General features: G+C 39.6%; 2 protein-coding genes across 2 annotated transcripts; both read right to left on the bottom strand.

Moving 5' to 3' along the window:
- Positions 1–1,763: 1,763 nt before the first annotated feature.
- On the bottom strand, positions 1,764–2,873 carry LOC129553819 (olfactory receptor 5P1-like). The gene has a single exon (XM_055422529.2). It carries the CDS (start codon positions 2,694–2,696, stop codon positions 1,764–1,766), a length of 933 nt encoding a protein of 310 aa, XP_055278504.2. The 5' UTR covers positions 2,697–2,873.
- Positions 2,874–18,436: 15,563 nt separating this feature from the next.
- Positions 18,437–19,402, bottom strand: LOC129553572 (olfactory receptor 10Z1-like). The gene has a single exon (XM_055422388.2). The coding sequence runs from the start codon at positions 19,400–19,402 to the stop codon at positions 18,437–18,439; it is 966 nt and encodes a 321-aa protein (XP_055278363.2).
- Positions 19,403–23,793: the final 4,391 nt, after the last annotated feature.

The raw sequence follows: 23,793 nt of genomic DNA, 5'->3' as shown, positions 1-23,793 counted from the left end.
GAGTAGGAAATGACAACCCTCTCTAATATTCTTTTTTCCTTTTAAAAAAAATTATTTATTTTAATTGGAGGCTAATAACTTTACAATATTGTAGTGATTTTTGCCATACATTGCATGAATCAGCCATGGGTGTACATGTGTCTCCCATCCTGAACCCCCCTCCCACCTCCCTCCCTATCCAATTCTTCAGGGGACAACCCACTCTAGCATTCTTGCCTGGAAAATTCCATTGACTGAGGAGCCTGGTGGGCTACAGTCCATGGGGTCACAAAGAGTTGGACACAACTGAGCAACTGAATAGGCATGCACTCATACTGATTATGCTATCAATTATATGTGGAATATTAAAAAGACAAATTGATAAAAACAAAGACCAGAATGGTGATAACCAAAGGCTAGGAAATAGGGTAACTGGAGATATGTTGTTCAAAGATACAAATTAGAACAGGTAGATAGTACTAAGTCCTGCGGTGCTCATGCACAGTACAGTATTGATTGTTAACAATTCTGCATTACAAACTTCAAAGTTGCTAAGACTCTAGATCTTAGGTTTTCTCACCACAGAAAATAAATGATAATTATGTGAGGTGATAGAAGTTTTAACTATGCTCAGCTAGAAATCATATTGCAATATGTAAATGCAGTAAATCAACGCATTGTACGCCTAGAATATATGGCCTTATGTGCCAACTATATTCCAACAAAAATAAAGTAAATAATAAAAATGCAAAAAGACCTAAAAGATTTAAGGGAAGAAATAAGTCTTCATTTGCAAATGACCCTAGAAAAATTTTTAAATATTTAACAAAGCAGCAGTATTTAAAAGGTTAATATACAAAATCAACTGTCTAGTAGGACTAAAAAAGTTAAAAATTGCGGTAGATTAAAATTCAAAATTAGTGATTTTACAATAACATCAAATGTTTAGATGTCATTTCTCCCTTAAAATGATCTACAGATTCATTGCACAGGCAATAAAAATGTTAATTTCTTTGTAGAAATTGATAAACATTAAAAAATTTAATTGGAAAAGAAATGGACTTGGAGCTGTCAAAGTATATTGGAAAAGGAAAAAGAATTTGGATGCAAAGTAACAGCTTAGGCTTGATTACCTTGCTCAAGTCTTCTAGATTATTAACAGTGCTCAAGTCTTTGGACTGATTGTGGCTTATAGTGTAGGTCAAGTGCATGGAGGATTAGAATCAATATGTCTCCAGAACAAACTATTGGATCTCTCTAAGACTCAACATTTTCATCTATAAATTGAAGTATTTATAATACCAGCATCATGAGATTGCTATGAAAATCAAATGCGAAGCATTGTGGGTTTGCGCCCAGACTTTCTGCAATCGAAGACTAGTCTCACAACTTCCTAGCTGCATGACTTGGGGCATTCTACTCTGTACACAATTCATTTGTCAAATAAAAGTAGTAACTACTACTTCATACGATTTTTGTGAGGAACAAACCAGCTAATATACATAATAAGCTTAGAACAGAGTTGGCACATAGAAAGTGCAAGTTATTATTGTTTGCTACAAAAATTAAAGGTGCAAAGGCATCTACAGGTGTTAATAACAGTGATAAATATTGCTATCATTGTTGTTGACTTCAAGGCATCTCCCATTTGGTATACAAATATATAAAAGTGAGAGAAGTATGACTTTAATTGAAACAATCAGTTAAGCTATATTTGGTAGGTCCAAAGTGTGATATTGGTAAACAAAAAATTTATAGGTCACCTGAAATGTTAACAATGGATCCTAAGAATATATTCTGACACTTGCCTTTCTCAGGGCCTCCTTTACATCTCTGTTCCTCAGGCTGTAGATGAGGGGGTTCAACATGGGGATCAGCACTGTGTAGAACACAGACAGCACTCTGTTCTGCTCAGTTGAGTAGCTGGATTTGGGCATCACATAAATGAAGGTAATCGTTCCATAGTAGAGAGAGACCGCGGTGAGGTGAGAGGCGCAGGTGGAGAAGGCCTTGTGTCTCCCTTCAGTGGAGCGCATCTGCAGGATGGTGTTGAGGATGCAGATGTAAGAGAGAGCTATGACAGACACTGTGGTCACAAGGATGGAGCCAGAGGAGATGGAAGGGATCATTTCAATAGTGGAGACATCTGAGCAGGAAAGTTTCAACAGAGGGGAGAAATCACAGAAAAAGTGATCTATCTGATTTGGTCCACAGAAAGACAGAGTCAATAAACAACTACCAAATGTCCAAGCATTGACACACCCACCGAGATAGGAAACTCCCACCAAAAGGACACACACGCTGGGGGACATACGGGTGGGGTAGAAAAGGGGCAGGCAGATGGCCACATAACGATCATAGGCCATGACAGCCAGCAGGAAGCACTCAGCTGACCCAAACATCACCATAGAACAGAGCTGGGCTTCACAGCCAGCAACTGGGAGGGCTAGTCCATGTCTAAGAAATCCTATAATCATCATAGGTGTGACAGATGTAGAACAACCAATGTCAACAAAAGCCAAATGGCCAAGGAAAAGGTACATAGGGGAGTGAAGCTGGGAACAACTTGCTATTAAAATAATTATGGTGATATTGCCCACTAAAATGATAACATATATGCCTAGAAATAGCACAAAGAAGATGACACAAAGTGTAGGATCCTCTGTTAACCCCAAAAGGATGAACTCCGACATGCTGGTGTGGTTTCCAACTTCCATGTCCTCTGGGAATTGTTCCTGTTGAGGGAAATGTGAATATTCATTTCTTTTAGGCAATCATTCTACACATTTTCAGTTTTCTTTGCTTATTCCACAGACTCATTCACAGTGATTTCCTCTTCTGCGCTGCCTGTAAATACAGTGCTTTACAGGATTTGTGTGTGTGTTTCCTCTTTGCATAAAAGGAGAAGGGTTCAACCTCACTTTCCAGGATCTCAATTATGTTCTTTTTTTATATTAATTACTTTAAAACACCTCTGGAACCTTGACTCCTACAAGGATCTCTCTCCCGAATTCCAGATCTATAGTTTCAGTTGTTCTTTAGAAGTCTCCAGGTGGAAATCCAATTAATACCTGAAACTCAGCCTCCTCCAAACCAAACTCATCCTTCTTTGGACTACTCTTCCTATGTTTTATGTCTGCAGAATGACACCATAATCTATCCAATCTTTCCTTTTGTCTCTCTTTGTACCACATTTAATAAAATCCTATTGATTCTATCTACAATTTAGTTCCCGATTTTATTTACTCATCTCCACAATTTCACTGCTAGTCTCCCTACTTTAGTTGAGACCCTGAAATGTAAACAATTGCCATAAGGCAATGGCAAGCCACTCCAGTACTATTGCCTAGAAAATCCCATGGATGGAGGAGCCTGGTAGGCTGCAGTCCATGGGGTCGCTAAGGGTCGGACACGACTGAGCGACTTCACTTTCACTTTTCACTTTCACACATTGGAGAAGGAAATGGCACCCCACTCCAGTGTTCTTGCCTGGAGAATCCCAGGGATGGGGGAGCCTGGTGGGCTTCCGTCTATGGGGTCACACAGAGTCGGACACGACTGAAGTGACTTAGCAGCAGCAGAATACTAGTTTGTGACTTTTGTTGTTGTTTGCATGTTCAAATTTCACTATCCCCAGTTTGTACACATTCTCCCAGCAACAGTGTGTATTTTATCTCAGTATCACAAGTAACTAGTGCTTGGGAACAAAATGTCCTGAAGAAAGACTTGTTAAATAAATGAATGTATGATTAGTATAATGAATGTGCTATAGGAATCCAGAGGAGAATGTAGTTTCCTTGTCCAGAGAAACCAGGTCTTGTGGATAAGGTCTTATAGAGATAACAGTGAAGATATTGTTAGTGTATTGAAAGTCTGTAACAATGGTAGTCAAGTAATGGCTTGTGTGTTTCTAAATAAAAATTATGTAATCATGTAGGTGAAAAACACTTGAAAATTCAAAAGAAACATAGCTTTCAAATATAGCTACTGTCACACAAGTCAACTATTATAAATTTGGTAATTTATTTCCAGGCATTTTTCCCTTTGGATGCATTTTAATTGAGCTTTTCTAACATTGTAGATAAAAGTTCAAAACTGCTATTTTTACTTGGCATTTCAATATAAAATCTGATCACATTATTATTCCTCAAACATAATTTTTGAGATGATAGTGCATTGAGTAACTAGACCTTAATGTAATTAATCATCCACCAAATTTGGACATTTAACTATTTACAAATTTTTTACTATCAGAACTAGTAATCTTACAAATTGGATATAGAATTGGGAGGATAGCATTACAAAATGTGATAAAATTTTAAAAATAATCCCATTCCTAGACATTTTTCTTAATCCATAATTCAAAGAAAATATACACTGTCCATTAAGATAAGTGCATCCCCATGATTTGTAATAAACCAATGTCCTAAACTGTGTTCATTGTTTTGTTGAGTATTTGGCTGCATTTTCATTAAAGAGTTTAGTACCCTGTTCATGTTTTGCCATTATGTCGTGACAAAGGCTAAGTTCCTATGTCTTAAAGCAGTCCTGAGAAAGAGGAGTTAATGATAAATTAAAAGGGAAGATGGAGAAATACTGCAATCCAAGGCAATAGTTTCAGGGCATACTTAAGATTCAGTGAAAGTTGGAAAAGAAAGTTATATTTATCAGAATGAGAAAATAGTATATATTTAAAGTATTATAAAATTTTAAAAGTTACTTGAAATTCATTTTAGTGATCTGAACATTTCACTTATGCACATCTTCAGCAAAATATCAATCTCTTCTGGTAATTTCTACAGTTTCACAAATTTTTTTGCTTGCATTTTCTTTTAATTTTTTAATACAATTATCTAACTATAGAAAGATTCACCTAAAAATCCTTAATTCTAATTGTGCCTCACAATCCATTTTGATTTAATTTTGTAGCATTTGCAAGTAGTATTTACATATTTGTAATCATATTATATATTACATTTTATAATTCACATTTTGGGGTTTTCCTGGTGGTTCAGTGGTAAAGAATCCACCTGCCAATGTAGGAGGCATGAGTTTAGTCCCTGAGTTGGGAAGATGCCCTGGAGAAGGAAATGGCAATCTACTTCAGTAGTCTTGCCTGGGAAATCCCATGGACAGAGGAGCCTGGCAGTCTTCAGTCCACGCAGTTGCGAAAGAGTCAGACATGACTTAGCGACTAAACAACAGCAATTTACATTTTTACTTAGCATTATCAATAATATATTTCTTGATTTCCCAAGTACTATTCATAACTGAAATACTGGATATACTATATTTCAAACTGTTTAATGTGGTATTCATGGAGCTTTATAACCTATTTCTAATCACTTTTCTAAATGTGTCTTGCTATGTATGCTCCTTGCTTTTAATAGTCATGCTAACATGATATTAGAAGGACTGATGCTAAAGCTGAAACTCCAAAACTTTGGCCACCTCATGCGACGAGTTGACTCATTGGAAAAGACTCTGATGCTGTGAGGGATTGGGGGCAGGAGGAGAAGGGGACGACAGAGAATGAGATGGCTGGATGGCATCACCCACTCGATGGACATGAATTTGAGTGAACTCAAGGAGTTGGTGATGGACAGGGAGGCCTGGCCTGCTGTGATTCATGGGGTCGCAAAGAGTCTGACACAACTGAGCGACTGAACTGAACTGAACATGACATTGAAACTTTCCACTATTTTTGGTTCTTATTTTCAAAGAAAGATAATTTTCTGCTAATGACATTATTTCAGTTAAGATTTGGAATATTTGACACAAATAATAATATATGCACCAAAATATCTTTGAATGTCTTATCTTAAAATTTTAAAATATCTTACTTTAGAATGAGAAAGCATTTAGTCTTTACAATAGTGGGACTTAGTTCTTTGACAGAATGAAGTGTGAAATATAATCAATCAATGGTTGAGAACCTACAGCTCATTAAAAAATGTGTTTTGAATAGTCTTCATTAAGTGCATCTAAATTACTCTAGTGACAGGAAAGCTTATCGCCACAAGTGTTAGCTCTATCATGAGAAATATATTTGTAATCTTATCACTCAATCCCCCATGACTTTAATGGTACAAACAATCTCCTTTCTATATCAAAACATTGAAATGTTTGAACACAGCCAGCATGCTCCTTTTCGAAAATGAAGCATCCATAGATCCTTCACTATTCCACCTGTGGCATACTTTTCAGATCCCTCACAATTCTCCTTGTCACCCTCTGAACGTACTCTGGTCTAAGGAATGAGGCAAAGTCCTATATAGGATTTGTGCTCTGCCTTCTGATTCAAGCAGAGTTCATGGGGCCAACCCTGAATTCACTGTGCACAGTGCAAGCTTCAAAATGTGTGCTGACAGTAGTCATGGAGACTGGGAACAAAAAACTTAGATCCCTAGCCTCCCAATGGTCAGCTGTTTTAACTTACACTTGACACTTTAATCTCTTGGACTCCCAGTTTTGTTTTTTTAATGGAAATAATTGTCCCTGTAATGCAGCTTTGTTGTGAAATTAAAAGAAATGATATCTGCAAAGTACTCAAAAGGGTTTGGTTATGCATCAGAGCTAAGGAACTATTTTTGATAAAGAAAATTTTTTGATAAGAATCATAATATAATTTTTCTTTCAACACATGTCAGGAGATTTTCACAGATCCAAAAGAAGTCAGAAGTACAGTATATGATGCCTTCTCTGTTTGGGGCTCTATCAGTCACAGTCATACACATAATATGAAGCTGATTCTCTCCCTTCCCTTGCATTCCATTGGCTACCTACGGATCTTTTTAGAGCTCTTAATTTTGAGACAGAGATTCTGACTCTCCCCAATCCTTTCCCTCATTGCATGCATTGTTTTGATAATGACTAGAGGGCATAAGTCTAATAAGCCTCATACAACGTGAACATCAGGTGGTTTCTTCCTGATTTCCTTTTCACAGTTTCAGTTACACAAACTCATCAGTGGCTTTGGCTGTGCAGTCCACACTGAACTCTGGGGACTCCTAGGCAGCCTGGTTTGGGTGCACAGAGTAACCATTCTGCAGTTCAAATTTTTCTAAGGCCATAGTTTCTGCAGGAGTCAAGAGATAACACTGGAGAAGGTTTATCTTTAATTTCCCATTTAACAAACAAAAATTTATTTAAACAAAAACCATGACTAAGGCACTCACCTTTCGGAATCAGAATTGCTGATGCTAAATTCTGAAGAGAACTGTATAATAAAGTAAATGTTTTCTATTTACTTAGTTGTGCACTGAATATCTGAGAATGAAAACCATTGACAGCTCCCCTTGTTTAAGGAGCATAGTTATGTTTCCTTGTTGTGAAGATGCTATGAGGATGAGACTGGGTGTCTGCTTTGGGAGGAAAAGAAGGGCTCTCATAGAATATGACAAATCCCCTAGGGCTATTACTGTTTGCCCCTTTGAGGAAAAGGTTCTTTGGTTTGTTCTCCAGAAATGACTTGTGAAGCCACAAGTCTCATCAAGGTGGCATAAATAGAAGTTTCAGCTGTAACAAAAGGATCTGAGGACCTGGATGAAAGCCTTGTCCAGAGACTTGGACAAAAAAAAAAAAACCCTTCTGAATAGAAAGCTAGTGGGAGATGGAACAAGAGTCACTACCACCAAAGCTCTAAATTTCTCTCTGTAGACTGTTGAGTTGAAGGTATGAGGTGGTGAGGAAAGAGCCATGGAGTACCATGGGTGAGTAAACAGAAACAAAGCACAGTGTATTGGTACTCAAAGTGTAGTCCTTGGGCTGGTTGGAAAATTGTTTATTATCAGTCCAGGACCCAATAAGGAGAGGTGTTGAAGGGTACTTTTTATAGCAATTTGAGAAAGTACATTTAAGTGTATTGACTCAGTCACTAAGTTATGTCTGACCCTTTGGGACCCTATCTAATGCACACCAGGCTTCCCTTTCCTTCACTGTCTCCCAGAGTTTGGTCAAATTCATGTCCATTGAGTCCATCACACTATGTCGCCCGGTTCTCCTTTTGCCTCAGTCCTCCCCAGCATCAAGGTCTTTTCCAATGAATCAACTCTTCCCAATAGGTGGCCAAAGTATTGAAGCTTCATCGTCAGTATCAGTCCTTCCAGTGAACATTCAGGACTGATTTATTTTAGGATGGACTGGTTGGGTCTCCTTGCAGTCCAAGGAACTCTCAGGAGTCTTTTCCAACACCACACTTCAAATGCATCAATTCTTTGGCCCTCAGCCTTCTTTAAGGCCAAGCTCTCACATCCATATATGACTACTGGAAAAATCATAGTTTTGACTAGACAGACTTTTGTTGGCAAAGTAATGTCTCTGCTTTTTAATATGCTGTCTACGTTGGTCATAACTTTTCTTACGAGGACCTAGCATCTTTTAATTTTATGGTTTCAGTCACCATCTGCAGTGATTGTTGCTGCTGCTGCTAAGTCACTTCAGTCGTGTCCGACTCTGTGTGACCCCATAGACGGAAGCCCACCAGGCTCCCCCGTCCCTGGGATTCTCAGGCAAGAACACTGGAGTGGGTTGCCATTTCCTTCTCCAATGTGTGAAAGTGAAAAGTGAAAGTGAAGTCGCTCAGTTGTGTCCGACCCCTAGCGACCCCACGGACTGCAGCCTACCAGGCTCCTCCATCCATGGGATTTTCTAGGCAATAGTACTGGAGTGGCTTGCCATTGCCTTCTCCGTGCAGTGATTGTGGAGCCCCCCAAAATAAAGTCTCTCACTGTTTCCAGTTCTTCCCTATCCATTTGCCATTACGGGATGGGACAGGATGCCATGATCTTAGTTTTCTGAATGTTGAATTTTAAGCCAGCTTTTTCACTTTCCTCTTTCTTTTTTTAAAAAAAAAAAAATTTTTTTTAATAGCCAAAGCAGATTTCACCATTAATGACGTCAATGTTTTTCTAGGTATGAGAAGATGCAAGAATTGGAACTCATAAAACCTTTTTCTGAAAAGATCTAACTATCTGAAGGCCTGTTCTGCCAGTTTTTTTGTTGTTTTTTTTTTCAGAGCACAGAGTGCCTCATTCCTGATTTTCACCCTGAACTTCTTTCAGGGGGTATTGGAGGTCAGCAGCTTGCAATGGTCATGATGTAATCTTTGTAGAGGCAGCTGGCAAGTACCAACTTCCAGTCAGCAGGGTCCCTTCATAGCCACATATCTGACCATGTGACACCATTTCATGGCCATTGTGTCCCGCGGTGCTGGGAAGGCTCATTCCCAGGTCTATGGAAGTGATGGGCCACTCAGTGTGCTAAAATTGGACCAGGCCTTGCAAGTAGCAAAAGTCTCTGGACCACTGTCTTACTAGCCTCCTGGTCCAGGAAAATATTTCCTCTTTTTGCTTTTTCCCATACCCAGAGTCACATTATTACAATTATTGATCTCATATGGAACTGTCACTTCAGCATTATATCACAGGTTCAGTGAAACAAGTGACATAGAGAATAATATAGCCATAGCTAGCAGTTATTAGTAAAATAAGAATTATAAGTCAAGAACTTTCATTAGATAAAGCCTGGTACACCACTTTCCTCTTTAACTTTTATCAAGAGGCTCTTTAGCTCTTCTTCACTTTCTGCCATAAGGGTGGTGTCATCTGCATATCTGAAGTTATTGATATTTCTCCTGGCAATCATGATTCCAGCTTGTGCTTCATTAAGCCTGGCATTTCGCATGATGTACTCTGCATAGAAGTTAAATAAGCAGGGTGATAATATACAGCCTAGATGTACTCCTTTACCAACTTGGAACCAGTCTGTTGTTCCATATCTGGTTCTAACTGTTGTTTCTTGGCCTGCATACAGATATCTCAGGAGGCAGATAAGGTGGTCTGGTATTCCCATCTCTTGTAAAATTTTCCACAGTTTGTTGTGATCTACACAGTCAAAGGCGTTGGCATGGTCAATAAAGCAGATGTTTTTCTGGACTCTCTTGCTATTTTGATTATCAAACAGATGTTGGCAATTTGATCGCTGGTTCCTCTGCCTTTTCTAAATCCAGCTTGAACATCTGGAAGTTCATGGTTCATGTACTGTTGAAGCCTGGCTTGGAGAATTTTGAGCATTACTTTGCTAGTGAGGGAGATGAATCCTATTGTGCAGTAGTTTGAACATTTTGGGGCATTATCTTTCTTTGGGATTAGAATGAAATCTGACCTTTTCCAGGCCTGTGGCCACTGCTGAGTTTTCCAAATTTGCTGGCATATTGAGTGCAGCACCTTCACAGCATCATCTTTTAAGATTTGAAATAGCTCAACTGGAATTCCATCACCTTCACTAGCTTTGTTCGTAGTGATGCTTTCTAAGGCCCACTTGACTTCACATTCCAGGATGTCTGGCTCTAGGTGAGTGATCACACCATCATGATTATCTTGGTCATGAAGATCTTTTTTGTATAGTTCTGCGTATTCTTGCCACCTCTTCTTAATATCTTCTGCTTCTGTTAGGTCTATTTCTGTTCTTTATTGTGCCCATCTTTGCATGAAATGTTCCCTTGGTATCTCTAATTTTCTTGAAGAGATCTCTAGTTTTTCCCATTCTGTTGTTTTCCTCTATTTTTTTGCACTGATCACTGAGGAAGGCTTTCTTATCTCTCCTTGCTATTCTTTGGAACTCTGCATTCAAATGGGTATATCCTTCCTTTTCTCCTTTGCCTTTAGCTTCTCTTCTTTTCATAGCTATTTGTAAGGCCTCCTCAGACAACCATTTTGTCTTTTTGCATTACTTTTTCTTGGGGATGGTCTTGATCCCTGCCTCCTGTACCATGTCATGAACCTCCATCCATAGTTCTTCAGGCACTCTATCAGATCTAATCCCTTGAATTTATCTGTCACTTCCACTGTATAATTGTAAGGTATTTGTATTAGGTCATACCTGAATGGTCTAGTGGTTTTCCCTACTTTCTTCAGTTTAAGTCTGAATTTGGCAATAAGGAGTTCATGATCTGACCCACAGTCAGCTCTCAGTCTTTTTTTGCTGACTATATGGAGCTTCTCCATCTTTGGCTGAAAATATAATCAATCTGATTTTGGTGTTGGCCATCTGATGATGTCCATGTGTCGACCTGTATCTCTTGTGTTGTTGGAAGAGGGTGTTTGCTATGACCAGTACGTTCTCTCGACAAAACTATGTTAGCCTTTGCCCTGCTTCATTTTGTACTCCAAGGCCAAATTCGCCTGCTACTCCAGGTATCTCTTGACTTCCTACTTTTGCATTCCAGTCCCCTATGATAAAAAGGACATCTTTTTTGGGTGTTAGTTCTAGAAGGTCCTGTAGGTCTTAATAGAACCATTCATCTTCAGCTTCTTCAGCATTACTGATTGGGGCATAGACTTGGACTACTGTGATATTGAATGGTTTGCCTTGGAAATGAACAGAGATCATTCTGTCATTTTGAGATTGCATCCAAGTACTGCATTTAGGACTCTCAGGCAAATTTGGCCTTGGAGCACGGAATGAAGCAGGGCAAAGGCTAATAGAGTTTTGCCAAGAGAACGCACTGGTCATAGCAAACAACCTCTTCCAACAACACAAGAGAAGACTCTACACATAGACATCACCAGATGGTCAACACCGAAATCAGATTGATTATATTCTTTGCAGCCAAAGATGGAGAAGCTCTATACAGTTAGCAAAAACAGGACCAGGAGCTGACTGTGGCTCAGATCATGAACTCCTTATTGCCAAATTCAGACTTAAATTGAAGAAAGTAGGGAAAGCCATTAGACCATTCAGATATGACCTAAATCAAATCCCTTATGATTATACAGTGGAAGTAAGAAATAGATTTAAGGGTCTCGATCTGATAGATAGAGTGCCTGATGAACTCTGGATGGAGGTTCGTGACATTGTACAGGAGACAGGGACCAAGACCATCCCCATGGAAAAGAAATGCAAAAAAGCAAAATGGCTGTCTGAGGAGGCCTTACAAATAGCTGTGAAAAGAAAAGAAGTGAAAAGCAAAGGAGGAAAGGAAAGATATAAACATCTGAATGAAAATGCAGAGTTCCAAAGAATAGCAAGGAGAGATAAGAAAGCCTTCCTCAGTGATCAATGCAAAGAAATAGAGGAAAACAACAGAATAGGAAAAACGAGATCTTTTCAAGAAAATTAAAGATATCAAGGGAACATTTCATGCAAAGATGGGCTCGATAAAGGACAGAAATGGTATGGACCTAACAGAAGCAGAAGATATTAAGAAGAGGTGGCAAGAATACACAGAACTGTACAAAAAAGATCTTCACGACGAAGATAATCATGATGGCGTGATCACTCACCTGGAACCAGACATCTTGGAATGTGAAGTCAAGTGGGCCTTAGAGAGCATCACTACGAACAAAGCTAGTGGAGGTGATGGAATTCCAATTGAGCTATTTCAAATCCTGAAAGATGATGCTGTGAAGGTGCTGCACTCAATATGCCAGCAAATTTGGAAAACTCAGCAATGGCCACAGGACTGGAAAAGGTCAGTCTTCATTCCAATCCCAAAGAAAGGAATGCCAAAGAATGCTCAAACTACCGCACAATTGCACTCATCTCACACACTAGTAAAGTCATGCTCAAAGTTCTCCAAGCTAGGCTTCAGCAGTATGTGAATCGTGAACTTCCAAATGTTCAAGCAGGTTTTAGAAAAGGCAGAGGCACCAGAGATCAAATTGCCAACATCCACTGGATCATGGAGAAAGCAAGAGAGTTCCAGAAAAACATCTATTTCTGCTTCATTGACTATGCCAAAGCCTTTGACTGTGTGGATCACAATAAACTGTGGAACATTCTGAAAGAGATGGGAATACCAGACCACCTGACCTGCCTCTTGAGAAACCTGTATGCAGGTCAGGAAGCAACAGTTAGAACTGGATATGGAACAACAGACTGGTTCCAAATAGGAAAAGGTTTTTATATTGTCACCCTGCTTATTTAACTTCTATGCAGAGTACATCATGAGGAACGCTGGGCTGGAAGAAGCACAAGCTGGAATCAAGATTGCCGGGAGAAATATCAATCACCTCAGATATGCAGATGACACCACCCTTATGGCAGAAAGTGAAGAGGAACTCAAAAGCCTCTTGATGAAAGTGAAAGAGGAGAGTGAAAAGGTTGGCTTGAAGCTCAACATTCAGAAAACGAAGATCATGGCATCTGGTCCCATCACTTCACGGGAAATAGATGGGGAAACAGTGTCAGACTTTAATTTTTTGGGCTCCAAAATCACTTCGGATGCTGATTGCAGCCATGAAATTAAAAGACGCTTGCTCCTTGGAAGGAAAGTTATGACCAGCCTAGATAGCATATTAAAAAGCAGAGACATTACTTTGCCAACAAAGGTCCGTCTAGTCAAGGCTATGGTTTTTCCCGTGGTCATGTATGGATGTGAGAGTTGGACTGTGAAGAAAGCTGACCGCCGAACAATTGATGCTTTTGAACTGTGGTGCTGGAGAAGACTCTTGAGAGTCCCTTGGACTGCAAGGAGATCCAACCAGTCCATTCTAAAGGAGATCAATCCTGGATGTTCATTGGAAGGACTGATACTAAAGCTGAAACTCCAATACTTTGGCCACCTCATGCGACGAGTTGACTCACTGGAAAAGAGTCTGATGCTAGGAGGGATTGGGGGTAGGAGGAGATGGGGACGACAGAGAATGAGATGGCTGGATGGCATCACCGACTCGATGGACATGAGTTTGAGTGAACTCCGGGAGTTGGTGATGGACAGGAAGGCCTGGCGTGCTGTGATTCATGGGGTCACAAAGAGTCGGATACGACTAAGCGACTGAACTGAACTGAACTTGTTGACTATGAGGGCTACTCCATTTCTTGTAAGGGATTCTTCTTTCCCTTAGTAGTAGATATTATGGTCAGCTGAGTTAAATTCGCCCATTCCAGTTCATGTTAGTTCATTGATTCCTAAAATGTCTATATTAATTCTTGCCATCTCTATTTGACCACTTGCAATTTACTTTGATTCATGACCTAACATTCCAGGTTCCTATGCAATATTACTCTTTACAGCATTGGACTTTACTTCCATTACCAGTCACATCCACAACTGGGCATTGTTTTTGCTTTGGCTCCATCTCTCCCTTCTTTCTGGAGTTATTTCTCCACTGACCTCCAGTATCATAGGCACCTACTGACCTGGGGAGTTCATCTTTCAGTGTCCTATCTTTTTGCCTTTTCATACTGTTCACAGGGTTCTCAAGGCAAGAATACTGAAGTGGTTTGCTATTCCCTTCTCCAGATGACCGCGTTTTGTCGGAACTATCCACCATGACCCGACCATCTTGGGTGGCCCTACACTGCATGGCTCATAGTTTCATTGAGTGAGACAAGGCTGTGGTCCATGTGATCAGTTTGATTAGGTTTCTGTGATTGTGGTTTTCATTCTGCCCGCCCTCTGAGGGATAAGGATAAGAGGCTTATGGAAGCTTCCTGATGGGAGAGACTGACTTGGGGGGAACTGGGCCCTGTCCTGATGGGCGGAGCCATGCTCAGTAAATCTTTAATCCAATTTTCTATCGATGGATGAAGCTGTGTTCCCTCCCTGTTGTTTCACTTGAGACTAAACTATGGTGGAGATAATGAAGATAATGTTAACCTCCTTCAAAAGTCCCCACACTCGCATTGCCACATTCACTGCCCCTGACCCTGCAGCAGGCCACCACAGACCCACGCCTCTGCCAGAGTCTCCTGGACCTTCACAGGAAAGTCTGGGTCAGTCTCTTGTGGGGCCACTGCTCCTTTCTCCTGGGTCCATGTGTACAAGGTTTTGTTTGTACCCTCCGAGAGTCTGTTTCCCAAGTCCTTTGTAATGTCTGGTGGCTCTATGGTGGGGTTAATGGTGATCTCCTCCAAGAGGGCTTATGCCACACACAGGTCTGCTGGACCCAGAGCCTCTGCCCCTGCGGCAGCCCACTGCAGACGTGTACCTCCTCAGGAGACACTCAAACACTCAAAGGCAGGTCTCACTCAGTCTCTGTGGGGTCTCCTGGTGCACACAATGTTTTGTTTGAGCCCTCTGAGCATCTCTGGAAGGAATGGGGTTTGATTCTAAATGCAATTTCACCCCTCCTATTATCTTGCTGGGGTTTCTCCTTTGCCCTTGGACATGGGTTTTTTTTTTTGGTGGGATCCAATATTCTCCTGTTGATGGTTGTTCAGCAGCGAGTTATAATTTTGGAGTTCTCATAGGAGAAGATAAGCACATGTCCTTCTACTCTACTATCTTGATTTGATCATGAAAAATTGTTCATAATATCTATTTTAACTATTTCAATATCTGCAGAATGTGAGGGTATGCCTCTTTGCTTTTTTGGATAGTGCATATTTTTGCCTTTCTTGATTAATATTCCTATGGGTTTTTCAACTTTATTAATATTTTTGAAGAATGAAATACAGATTTTTTCTCTCTAAGGGACATATATTCTATTTCTTTGATTTATATTCTTTCATTTCTTATACTTTTTTCTTATTAACAAATAAAGCTCCTTTTGAAGCTTCCTGTGATGGAAGTTTATCCTTTTATTTTCATCCTTTCCTTGAGGTTGTTTTCCAGGCCTTTACCTTAAATAAGGACGTCACCCCCCCCCCTTTTTTTTGTTGATAATTTTGAATGATGTCATGGAAACTGTGAAGGCTAGCCTATAGAGAGTCTGGATTGTGCTATGGTCCTCTCAAACATAGCCATTGCATGGATGTAATGAACCACCATTTTTTTTAACCTATCCTTTTAATGATGGACATTTGAGAAATATCTAGATTTTTGACAATTAAGAATAAAGCTTCTAAAAGATCTCCATCAGATCTGTGTGTGCTTTCATTTCTCTTAAATAAATACCAAGGATTGAAATTTCTGGGCATTGTGGTTGGTGTATGTTTATAAGAATTGAAATTTTTTTAATGGTAATAACATTTTGCCTTTCTTCAGCATTGCATTTCAGTTCTCTTTGCTCTGCATGTTTTCCAGCACTTGCTATTGTATTTTTTTTTCTTTGAATGATGTTTAATTTTCAAAATAGCAAAAGAATTTTTTCATCTGTAAGAATGCAGTTACCCAGCATTTAATCATCCCTTTTTTGTTGTCTAAAGATGATGACAAAGTAAAATCATAGAAAATAAAACTAAATGTTTGGAAACATTTAACAAATAGGGCCTTAAAACCTGAAAATACACAGTAGATATTTGAGTTTGTTTTTTTTTTAAGTTATTCTACATATTAAGGAATGACAGCACTAAAAATGGAACAATAAGAAAAGCAAATAGAGCAAAAAAAAAAAATCAAAGAAAAACAAGTTTTTTAAGAGAAAAATTCACAGTACTACAGAAGGCCAATGCAGAGGTAGAAGTATGTAAGGGAAATAAAAAGTGTGATTAAAAGAAAGAGAGAGACAGAAAGAAAGTTTCAAGGTAGTAGTTCTTCTTACGTGTAAAGTCTGTCCCCCGTGGGTGGGGTTGGACCAGTATGCTGTGAAGGTTTCCTGGCTGGGAGGACTTGTGCCTGTGTTCTAGTCAATGGAGCTGGATCTCGTCTCTCCAGTGGGCAATGTTATGTCCAGTTGCAGGTTTAGGGTATCTATTGGTTTCATATAGCTTTGGGCAGCCTGTCTGCTAGTGTGGATTGTATTTCTGTTTTGTTGAAGGATTGGCGTGGGGTGTCTGGGCACTGGTGCTTACTGGCACTGCTGGTAGGAATATAAATTGATGCAGCCTCTATGGAGATTCCCTAAAAAGCTAGCAACAAAACTACCATATGATCCAGCAATATCACTTTCTAGGCATATACCCTGAGGAACCCAAAACTGAAAAAGACACATGTACCCCAGTGTTCATTGCAGGACTATTTACAATAGGTAGGACATAGAAGCAACCCAGATGTTCACTGACAGATGAATGGATAAAGAAGTTGTGGTACATATATACAATTGGCTAACTATTTTACATATGGTAGTGTATGTGCTTCCATGCTACTCTCTCCATTCACTCTGTATAATAGGCTGCGAATGCATTTGAGTCAGTTCTAAAACAGCCTACTATACAGAATGAAGTCAGAAAGAGAAAAACAAATATTGTATATTAACACATACATATGGAATCTAGAAAGATGGTACTGACGAACCTATTTGCAGGGCTGCAATGGAGACACAGACATAGAACACAGACTTATAGACACAGGTAGGAGAGGGTGAGATGAATGGAGAGAGCAGCAATGGAAGTATATACACTACCATATATAAAATGGTGCTAAATCACTTCAGTCGTGTTCGACTCTCTGTGACCCCATAGACGGAAGCCCACTAGGCTCCCCCGTCCCTTGGATTCTCCAGGCAAGAACACTGGAGTGGGTTGCCATTGCCTTCTCCGATATGTAAAATAGATAAATGAATATTTGCTGTGTGACTCAGGGAACACAAACTAAGACTCTGCAACAACCTAGAGAGATGGTAAAGGGTGGGAGGTGGGAGGGAAGTTCAAGAGGGAGAGGACATATGTATCAGTTCACTTCAGTCGCTCAGTTGTGTCCGACTACTTGCGACCCCATGAATCACAGCATGCCAGGCCTCCCTGTCCATCACCAACTCCCAGAGTTCACTCAAACTCATGTCCATCGAGTCGGTGATGCCATCCAGCTATCTTATTCTCTGTGGTCCCCTTCTCCTCCCGCCCCCAAACCCTCCCAGCATCAGACTCTTTTCCAATGAGTCAACTCTTCGCATGAGGTGGCCAAAGTATTGGAGTTTCAGCTTTAGCATCAGTCCTTCCAGTGAACACCCAGGACTGATCTCCTTGCAGTCCAAGGGACTCTCAAGAGTCTTCTCCAGCACCACAGTTCAAAAGCATCAATTCTTTGGCGATCAGCTTTCTTCACAGTCCAACTCTCACATCCATACATGACCACGGGAAAAACCATAGCCTTGACTAGACGGACCTTGGTTGGCAAAGTAATGTCTCTGCTTTTTAATATGCTATCTAGGTTGGTCATAACTTTCCTTCCAAGGAGCAAGCGTCTTTTAATTTCATGGCTGCAATCAGCATCTGCAGTGATTTTGGAGCCCCCAAAAATAAAGTCTGACTCTGTTTTCACTGTTTCCCCATCTATTTCCCATGAAGTAATGGGACCAGATGCCATGATCTTAGTTTTCTGAATGTTGAGCTTCAAGCCAAACTTTTTACTCTCCTCTTTCAGGAATGCAAACCCTGCACACATTTTAATTCCTATCAGCAACCTCACCCTTGAAACAGTGCCATAAAACTCCTTATAAAATTCCCCTTGGTCGGGACACACAGTTTTAGGGTCATGAGTCCACTATGTCCCCTTTTGCCTGTCAAAGTAATAAAGCTATTCTTTTCTTCTTCACCCAAAACTCTTCTCCAAGATTTGATTTGGTACCAGTGCACAGTGACTGAGTTTTGGCATCAAATTTCCCATTTTTTATTTTCCATCAGTCTGTAATTTTTAAATGTTCAGGGTTCTTTTATTTACCATCTGAAGGATGAACCTATTTGCACTATCTACTATCTTTCTTAAGGCAATCTGCATTTCTTTGTTTCTTAGACTGTAAACAATGGGATTAAGCAGAGGTGTCAGCACTGTATATGTCACAGCTATCAGCATATCTCCACGGAATGAGTCACTTTTCTTGGGCCTCAAATAGACAAAGCCAGCAAATCCATAGTGTATGCACACCACAGTGAGGTGGGAGGAGCAAGTTGAGAAGGCCTTATACCTCCCCTTGGCAGAAGGCATCTTCATGACTATGGACCCAATGAAGACATAGGAAATCATAATTAAGATAAAGCTGCCCACCAACACAAAGGCAGAGAGCACAAAAATAGCTGTTTCATAAGACAGAGTATAGTCACAAGCAAGGCAGACCACAGGTGAGATGTCGCAAAAGAAGTGCTGGATGGAGTTGGAGTCACAAAAAGATAAGTTGAATACAATGGTGACAATGCACATAGAAACCAGGAACCCAACCAACCAAGCAGCCATCATTAACTGAAAGCAGATCTTACGGGTCATGAGGATGGAGTAGTGCAGTGGGTTGTGAATAGCAGTGTAACGGTCATAGGACATGGCAGCCAAGATGAAGCAGTTATTGCCTGACAAGCCAAAGAAGAAAAACATCTGTGCGGCACACTCAGGAAGAGAAATGGACTTACTGTCTGATAGCAAGTCCACCAACATGCGGGGGATGATTACCACAGTGGTACAAGTTTCTGAAAAGGAGAGGCCACAGAGGAAAAAGTACATGGGGATGTGAAGGCTGTGATTGAGCTTGACAGCCACCATTATGGACACATTTGCAGCTAGAATGGTCACATGGGAGGAGAAAATCATCACGAAGAGGAGATCCTGCAGGTCCGGGAAACTGGAAAATCCCCACAGAAGGAATGTGCTCACTGTGGTATGATTGGCCATCCTCCTGGTGCATGCAGCAACTCTCTGTCAAAGGTTGAGGGTTATTGAAATGAAGACTCTGAGATGAGTATAAACTATCCTTATGGACTGATGTCACCTAGACTGTAATCAAGGGAACCTGAACTTCAAGGCACCTCTTCATGAGACAGCCTGAGACAGTGACTCTAAAGGCAGTTGACTGAAGTCAAGTTCAGAAAGCAGAGTAGTGAGAATGATTCTAGTATGGGACTCTGTATTAATGACATAGAGGAGCCTAAATATCTTCTTGGATTATACTCACAAAGCCATTCTAATGTCTCTTTTCCAAACTATATCTGCAAGTAAGAGGAAAATATAAATAAAATTTCTTTGTTCTCATCCACAGGATTTATTGATTGTATTCAATGCTTCTTGAGATATAATGTTAACCTGGTACTCACAGGTGCCTAATAAACTATTGGCCGAATGAATAAAATAATCCAATCATTGAAATCACTTACCATAAGCATTAAACTTTTAAAGAATTAGGGAGATGAGTGAAATTATCCAAAAGAACTCTTAACTTCCCTTCAAAGAATCTTTTAATCAGTGCACTAAAAGTGACAATGTGACAATGATCTGACCACATAAATGAATTTAGCATGTTGTAATTTCTGCAGTTTCTAACCACAGTAACATTTGGAGCTTGAGATATATAATATCATTAGTTCTTAATACACAATAATTTTCAAATTTCTTAATTTCTCATTGAAGTTCTTTTCCAGATGCCCAAGATAATATTAATGGACTAGCTTGGAGTCAAAATGATTTTGAAGGCACAGTCTCATTTAGGGTGGCGTATTCTGGTAATAATGTTCTAATCAAATTTTGACTCTTTTAGCAAAACCTCCAGAACATTTTCTAGTAGATGTACTTGTTATGTGGTCTTCTTGGAAGTGCAGACCTGAATGGAATAAACTCAAATTCTTCAGATCAGTTCGGCAAATCATATTTCTATTTCAATTTTTCATTAAACATTTGATCTCATAAGAGATAAGGGCAGAAATGTGACATGAAAACTCTCCATAGAATTTTGATTTTAACTTCAGTCATTGTTAAAGGAAATGGGGAAGAAAAATAGTAAGCAATCAGTGGTGGAAAAAGGAGGGTGCAAGAGAAATAGAGAAACACTAGCTAGAAATTATTCTGTAGGACTAACACATATATTGCCATTTGAAGTTACCATTTTCTTTTTGCACTGTAGTTATGGGGATAGAATACAAGAAGAATCAGGCTAGGTGACCAGCACCCACCTATTACCCATAATGTGTCAGACATGAGACAGAGAGAAAGCTACTTCATGTAGTCCTCACAAATCTCTGTGTTTGGAATGTTTCATTCTGATTTTATAAAAGATAAAGTGAGTTATAGAGTGGTTAAGTAATAATGGAAGTCACGCATTTGTTCAACACATATTGACTAAATGAGTACAATGGGCTAGACAATGTTATACAAAATGTAACCAGACGCATAGGATCTCTGTGATGTGAGAGTGAATGGCTACTTTGGTTTGTGGAGTCTGGCACACCCTCTCTGAGGAGGTAACATGCTTAAATGGAGAACAGAATGGCAATAAGCAACCAGCAGGTAAAGATTAGGGGACAGAGTATTAACCGCATGGTTCACAACCAATTCAAGGACTCTAAGGTGGGAAACTCATCTACCCAAGTAATCTTCCTAGACCCAAATGGCTGTCTTTGTGACCACTCCACTCTCCTCTGAAGGTTTTTGTCTATTTACCTCTAAAGGAAACTTTTTCAATTCTTATTGCTTTAGCTATCACTTACCTTGTATGACTCTCCAATTTTGACTTCTATCATATAGAAAGCTCCAATTTCCTTTGCCACATTTCCAGGCCAAAATGTCCTCAAAGTATTGAATGTAAGATTTTCAGACCAGAATTGGCCACATTTCCCACACATGTCAGAGTTCCCTCCCGTACTTCCTATTTGAGTTAGTTACTGACATCAGAAAGCTACCATAAGATTCCATTTTTTACTCCTTCTCCATTTTCATAATTCCAGATGACTTGTTTGCCAACATCTTTATCATCTTTTTTTAAAATTACCCCTGCTATTTTCCTGGACCTATCCCACAGAATGTATATGGTGTTCCCTTAGGTGGCTATTTGTCACAAGTTCCCTGTGTTTTCATTTTATTTACCACTTTGTGAGTTGGTGTTAGATTTCCAAATGCAGAATATATCACTAACGGTGTCAAAAGCAGTGAATAGATGTACATTCCTTATAGAAGGAAATCCAAATACCCCAACATGCTATTTGATGTTCATCACAAATGGATCCCTAGGCACTGCTCCTGGCCCAGTTTCCGCTACCTCCCTCTGCCTACCTTACACTCAAACCAGACCATGATGCCCTCTATTTTCCAAACACATCATGATCCATATTGCTGCTGCACCTTTGCACATGGTGTCCCCTCTGCCTCAGTTTCTCCTCCCCTATTTTACTTCTATTAGACTTTTACTCAGTTTTCGTGCCCTAACTTGAATTACTTTGATCCTCACCTTCTCTTTTTATCCACATTTTCTAGATTCCAGGATCCTAACTTAAAAATGTCTTCTTTCTATTCCATCACTCACGTGTTGTTTTTTTGCCACAGTCTCTACTTTTTCCATCTTCTAGATCTATCCTTCAGCACCTACCACATTTTCTCTATCAAATATATGATTATGCCATGTATCTCCTCATTTTCAACATGTTTCATATATCCTTTTCTTACAAACGAGATAATTCTAATAACTTCTAAACTTCATTCATGCTTCAGTTATTACTGTTGTTCAGTCACTAAGTCATGTCTGACTCTTTGCAACCCAATGGACTGCAGCACACCAGGCTCCTCTGGCCTCCACTATCTCCCAGAGTTTATTTAAATTCCCGTCCATTGAGTTGGCGATGCCATCTCATACACCCTCCTGGCTATCCCAAGAGATAAATGCTGTTAATATAACTGTATTTCTGGTGAAGAAAGGATAGCTTAGAGAGTTAGTTTGCCAAAGGCAATACAGCTGGTAAGTGTACATATATAATCAGCAAGGCAGTGACTGGAGACCCATTTACGTGGCTACTTGATTATAAGGCCTACCCTCACTGCAAGTGCCCTAGCATGGCATTCAAGGTCTTAGCTATCCAGCCGCATCTTCTGTTGCCCTAGATGGGGAACATTTCCATTTCCCAAACATCTTATGTCCTTCAAGCCTTCTAATTTGCACACATTATTTTCTCTAATCTGCAATATCCTTCCTGAACTTTCCTGCCTGATAGAGGGCTAACGCTCTTGAAAATACAGTTCCAATGGCACTTTCCCACAGAAAGCCTACCTAAAACTCCTGGCTGTGTTATTCATTTCTACTAGATTCACATGTCATTTTATTAAGATGAAATTTTGTTTTATTTTCCTCCTTCTTCCTATACTAAGACAGGCAGAGACCAGTTTAAAATCTAGCGAATGTAGGTTTTTGAGTAAAGTAATTTCAGTGACTATTGGAAAAGATGAAATTTCATCCTCTCCAGAAAGCCATTCATTATTATTATATTGCTCATTTACTAATTCCTCTATAATCCATTTTTAAATGTATAAATAAAATGTATTTTGTGTGCACACATACTAAAGTTATTGGCTGCTCCCAGAAAAGTTTTAAAAATCTTGTCACCTAGCAATGTGAATGCACATATAGAAGTTTTCTACACGTTCTCTTAATTGAAATAAAGATGGTGAAAAAAATCAACAAACTTCTGAAAATGCCAACAGTGGTTGCTTAGAGTCTAAGAGAATGAGACTAGCATTTTCTCATGTTAGGTACTACCCCAATTTCTGTAGAATCAAATCACACTTGAACTACAACAATGCTCATCTACTAAGGGGCACATTGAACTCTCCAGGGTAGCTTTGTCAAAATCGTACATCTCTACCCATACCTACCACAAATTCTTAGCAGGCCTCTCCAAGAAGAGAAATCTCTGGCATATGAGGGTACATGTCCTCTGTATAGTGTTTCTCACTAGTTATTGTTGAGAACTTTTGACTTGTATAATTCTTTTCAAATTCTTGGATTTTTCCCATATAATTCTAGTACAGTAATGATAGAAGATTATGTCAGTATGATATTATGTTCATTTTTTTCCAATTGCCCTGGCAGGAACTGGAGAGAAGAAAATCTGTAACATATTTTCATCCCTTCTGTTTGTTTTTCCCAAGCACTACTCTCTTTATTAATCTGGATTTTGCTTTGAATTCAGCATCCTATTCAGAACTATGAAGTTCTTCAAAGCTTCTCCAGTTCTGTTTCCTGGGTTCCAACTCTACCAGGCATAGGGAACTTTCAACATTCTTACTTCCTAGATTGTCTATTCTAA

The sequence above is a fragment of the Moschus berezovskii genome, chromosome 14, assembly GCF_049115385.1.
Source record: "Moschus berezovskii isolate FMDL1 chromosome 14, NW_MosBer_1.0, whole genome shotgun sequence".
In the NCBI taxonomy this organism is placed as follows: Eukaryota; Metazoa; Chordata; class Mammalia; order Artiodactyla; family Moschidae; genus Moschus; species Moschus berezovskii.
This window is presented reverse-complemented; position numbering and strand designations above follow the sequence as displayed.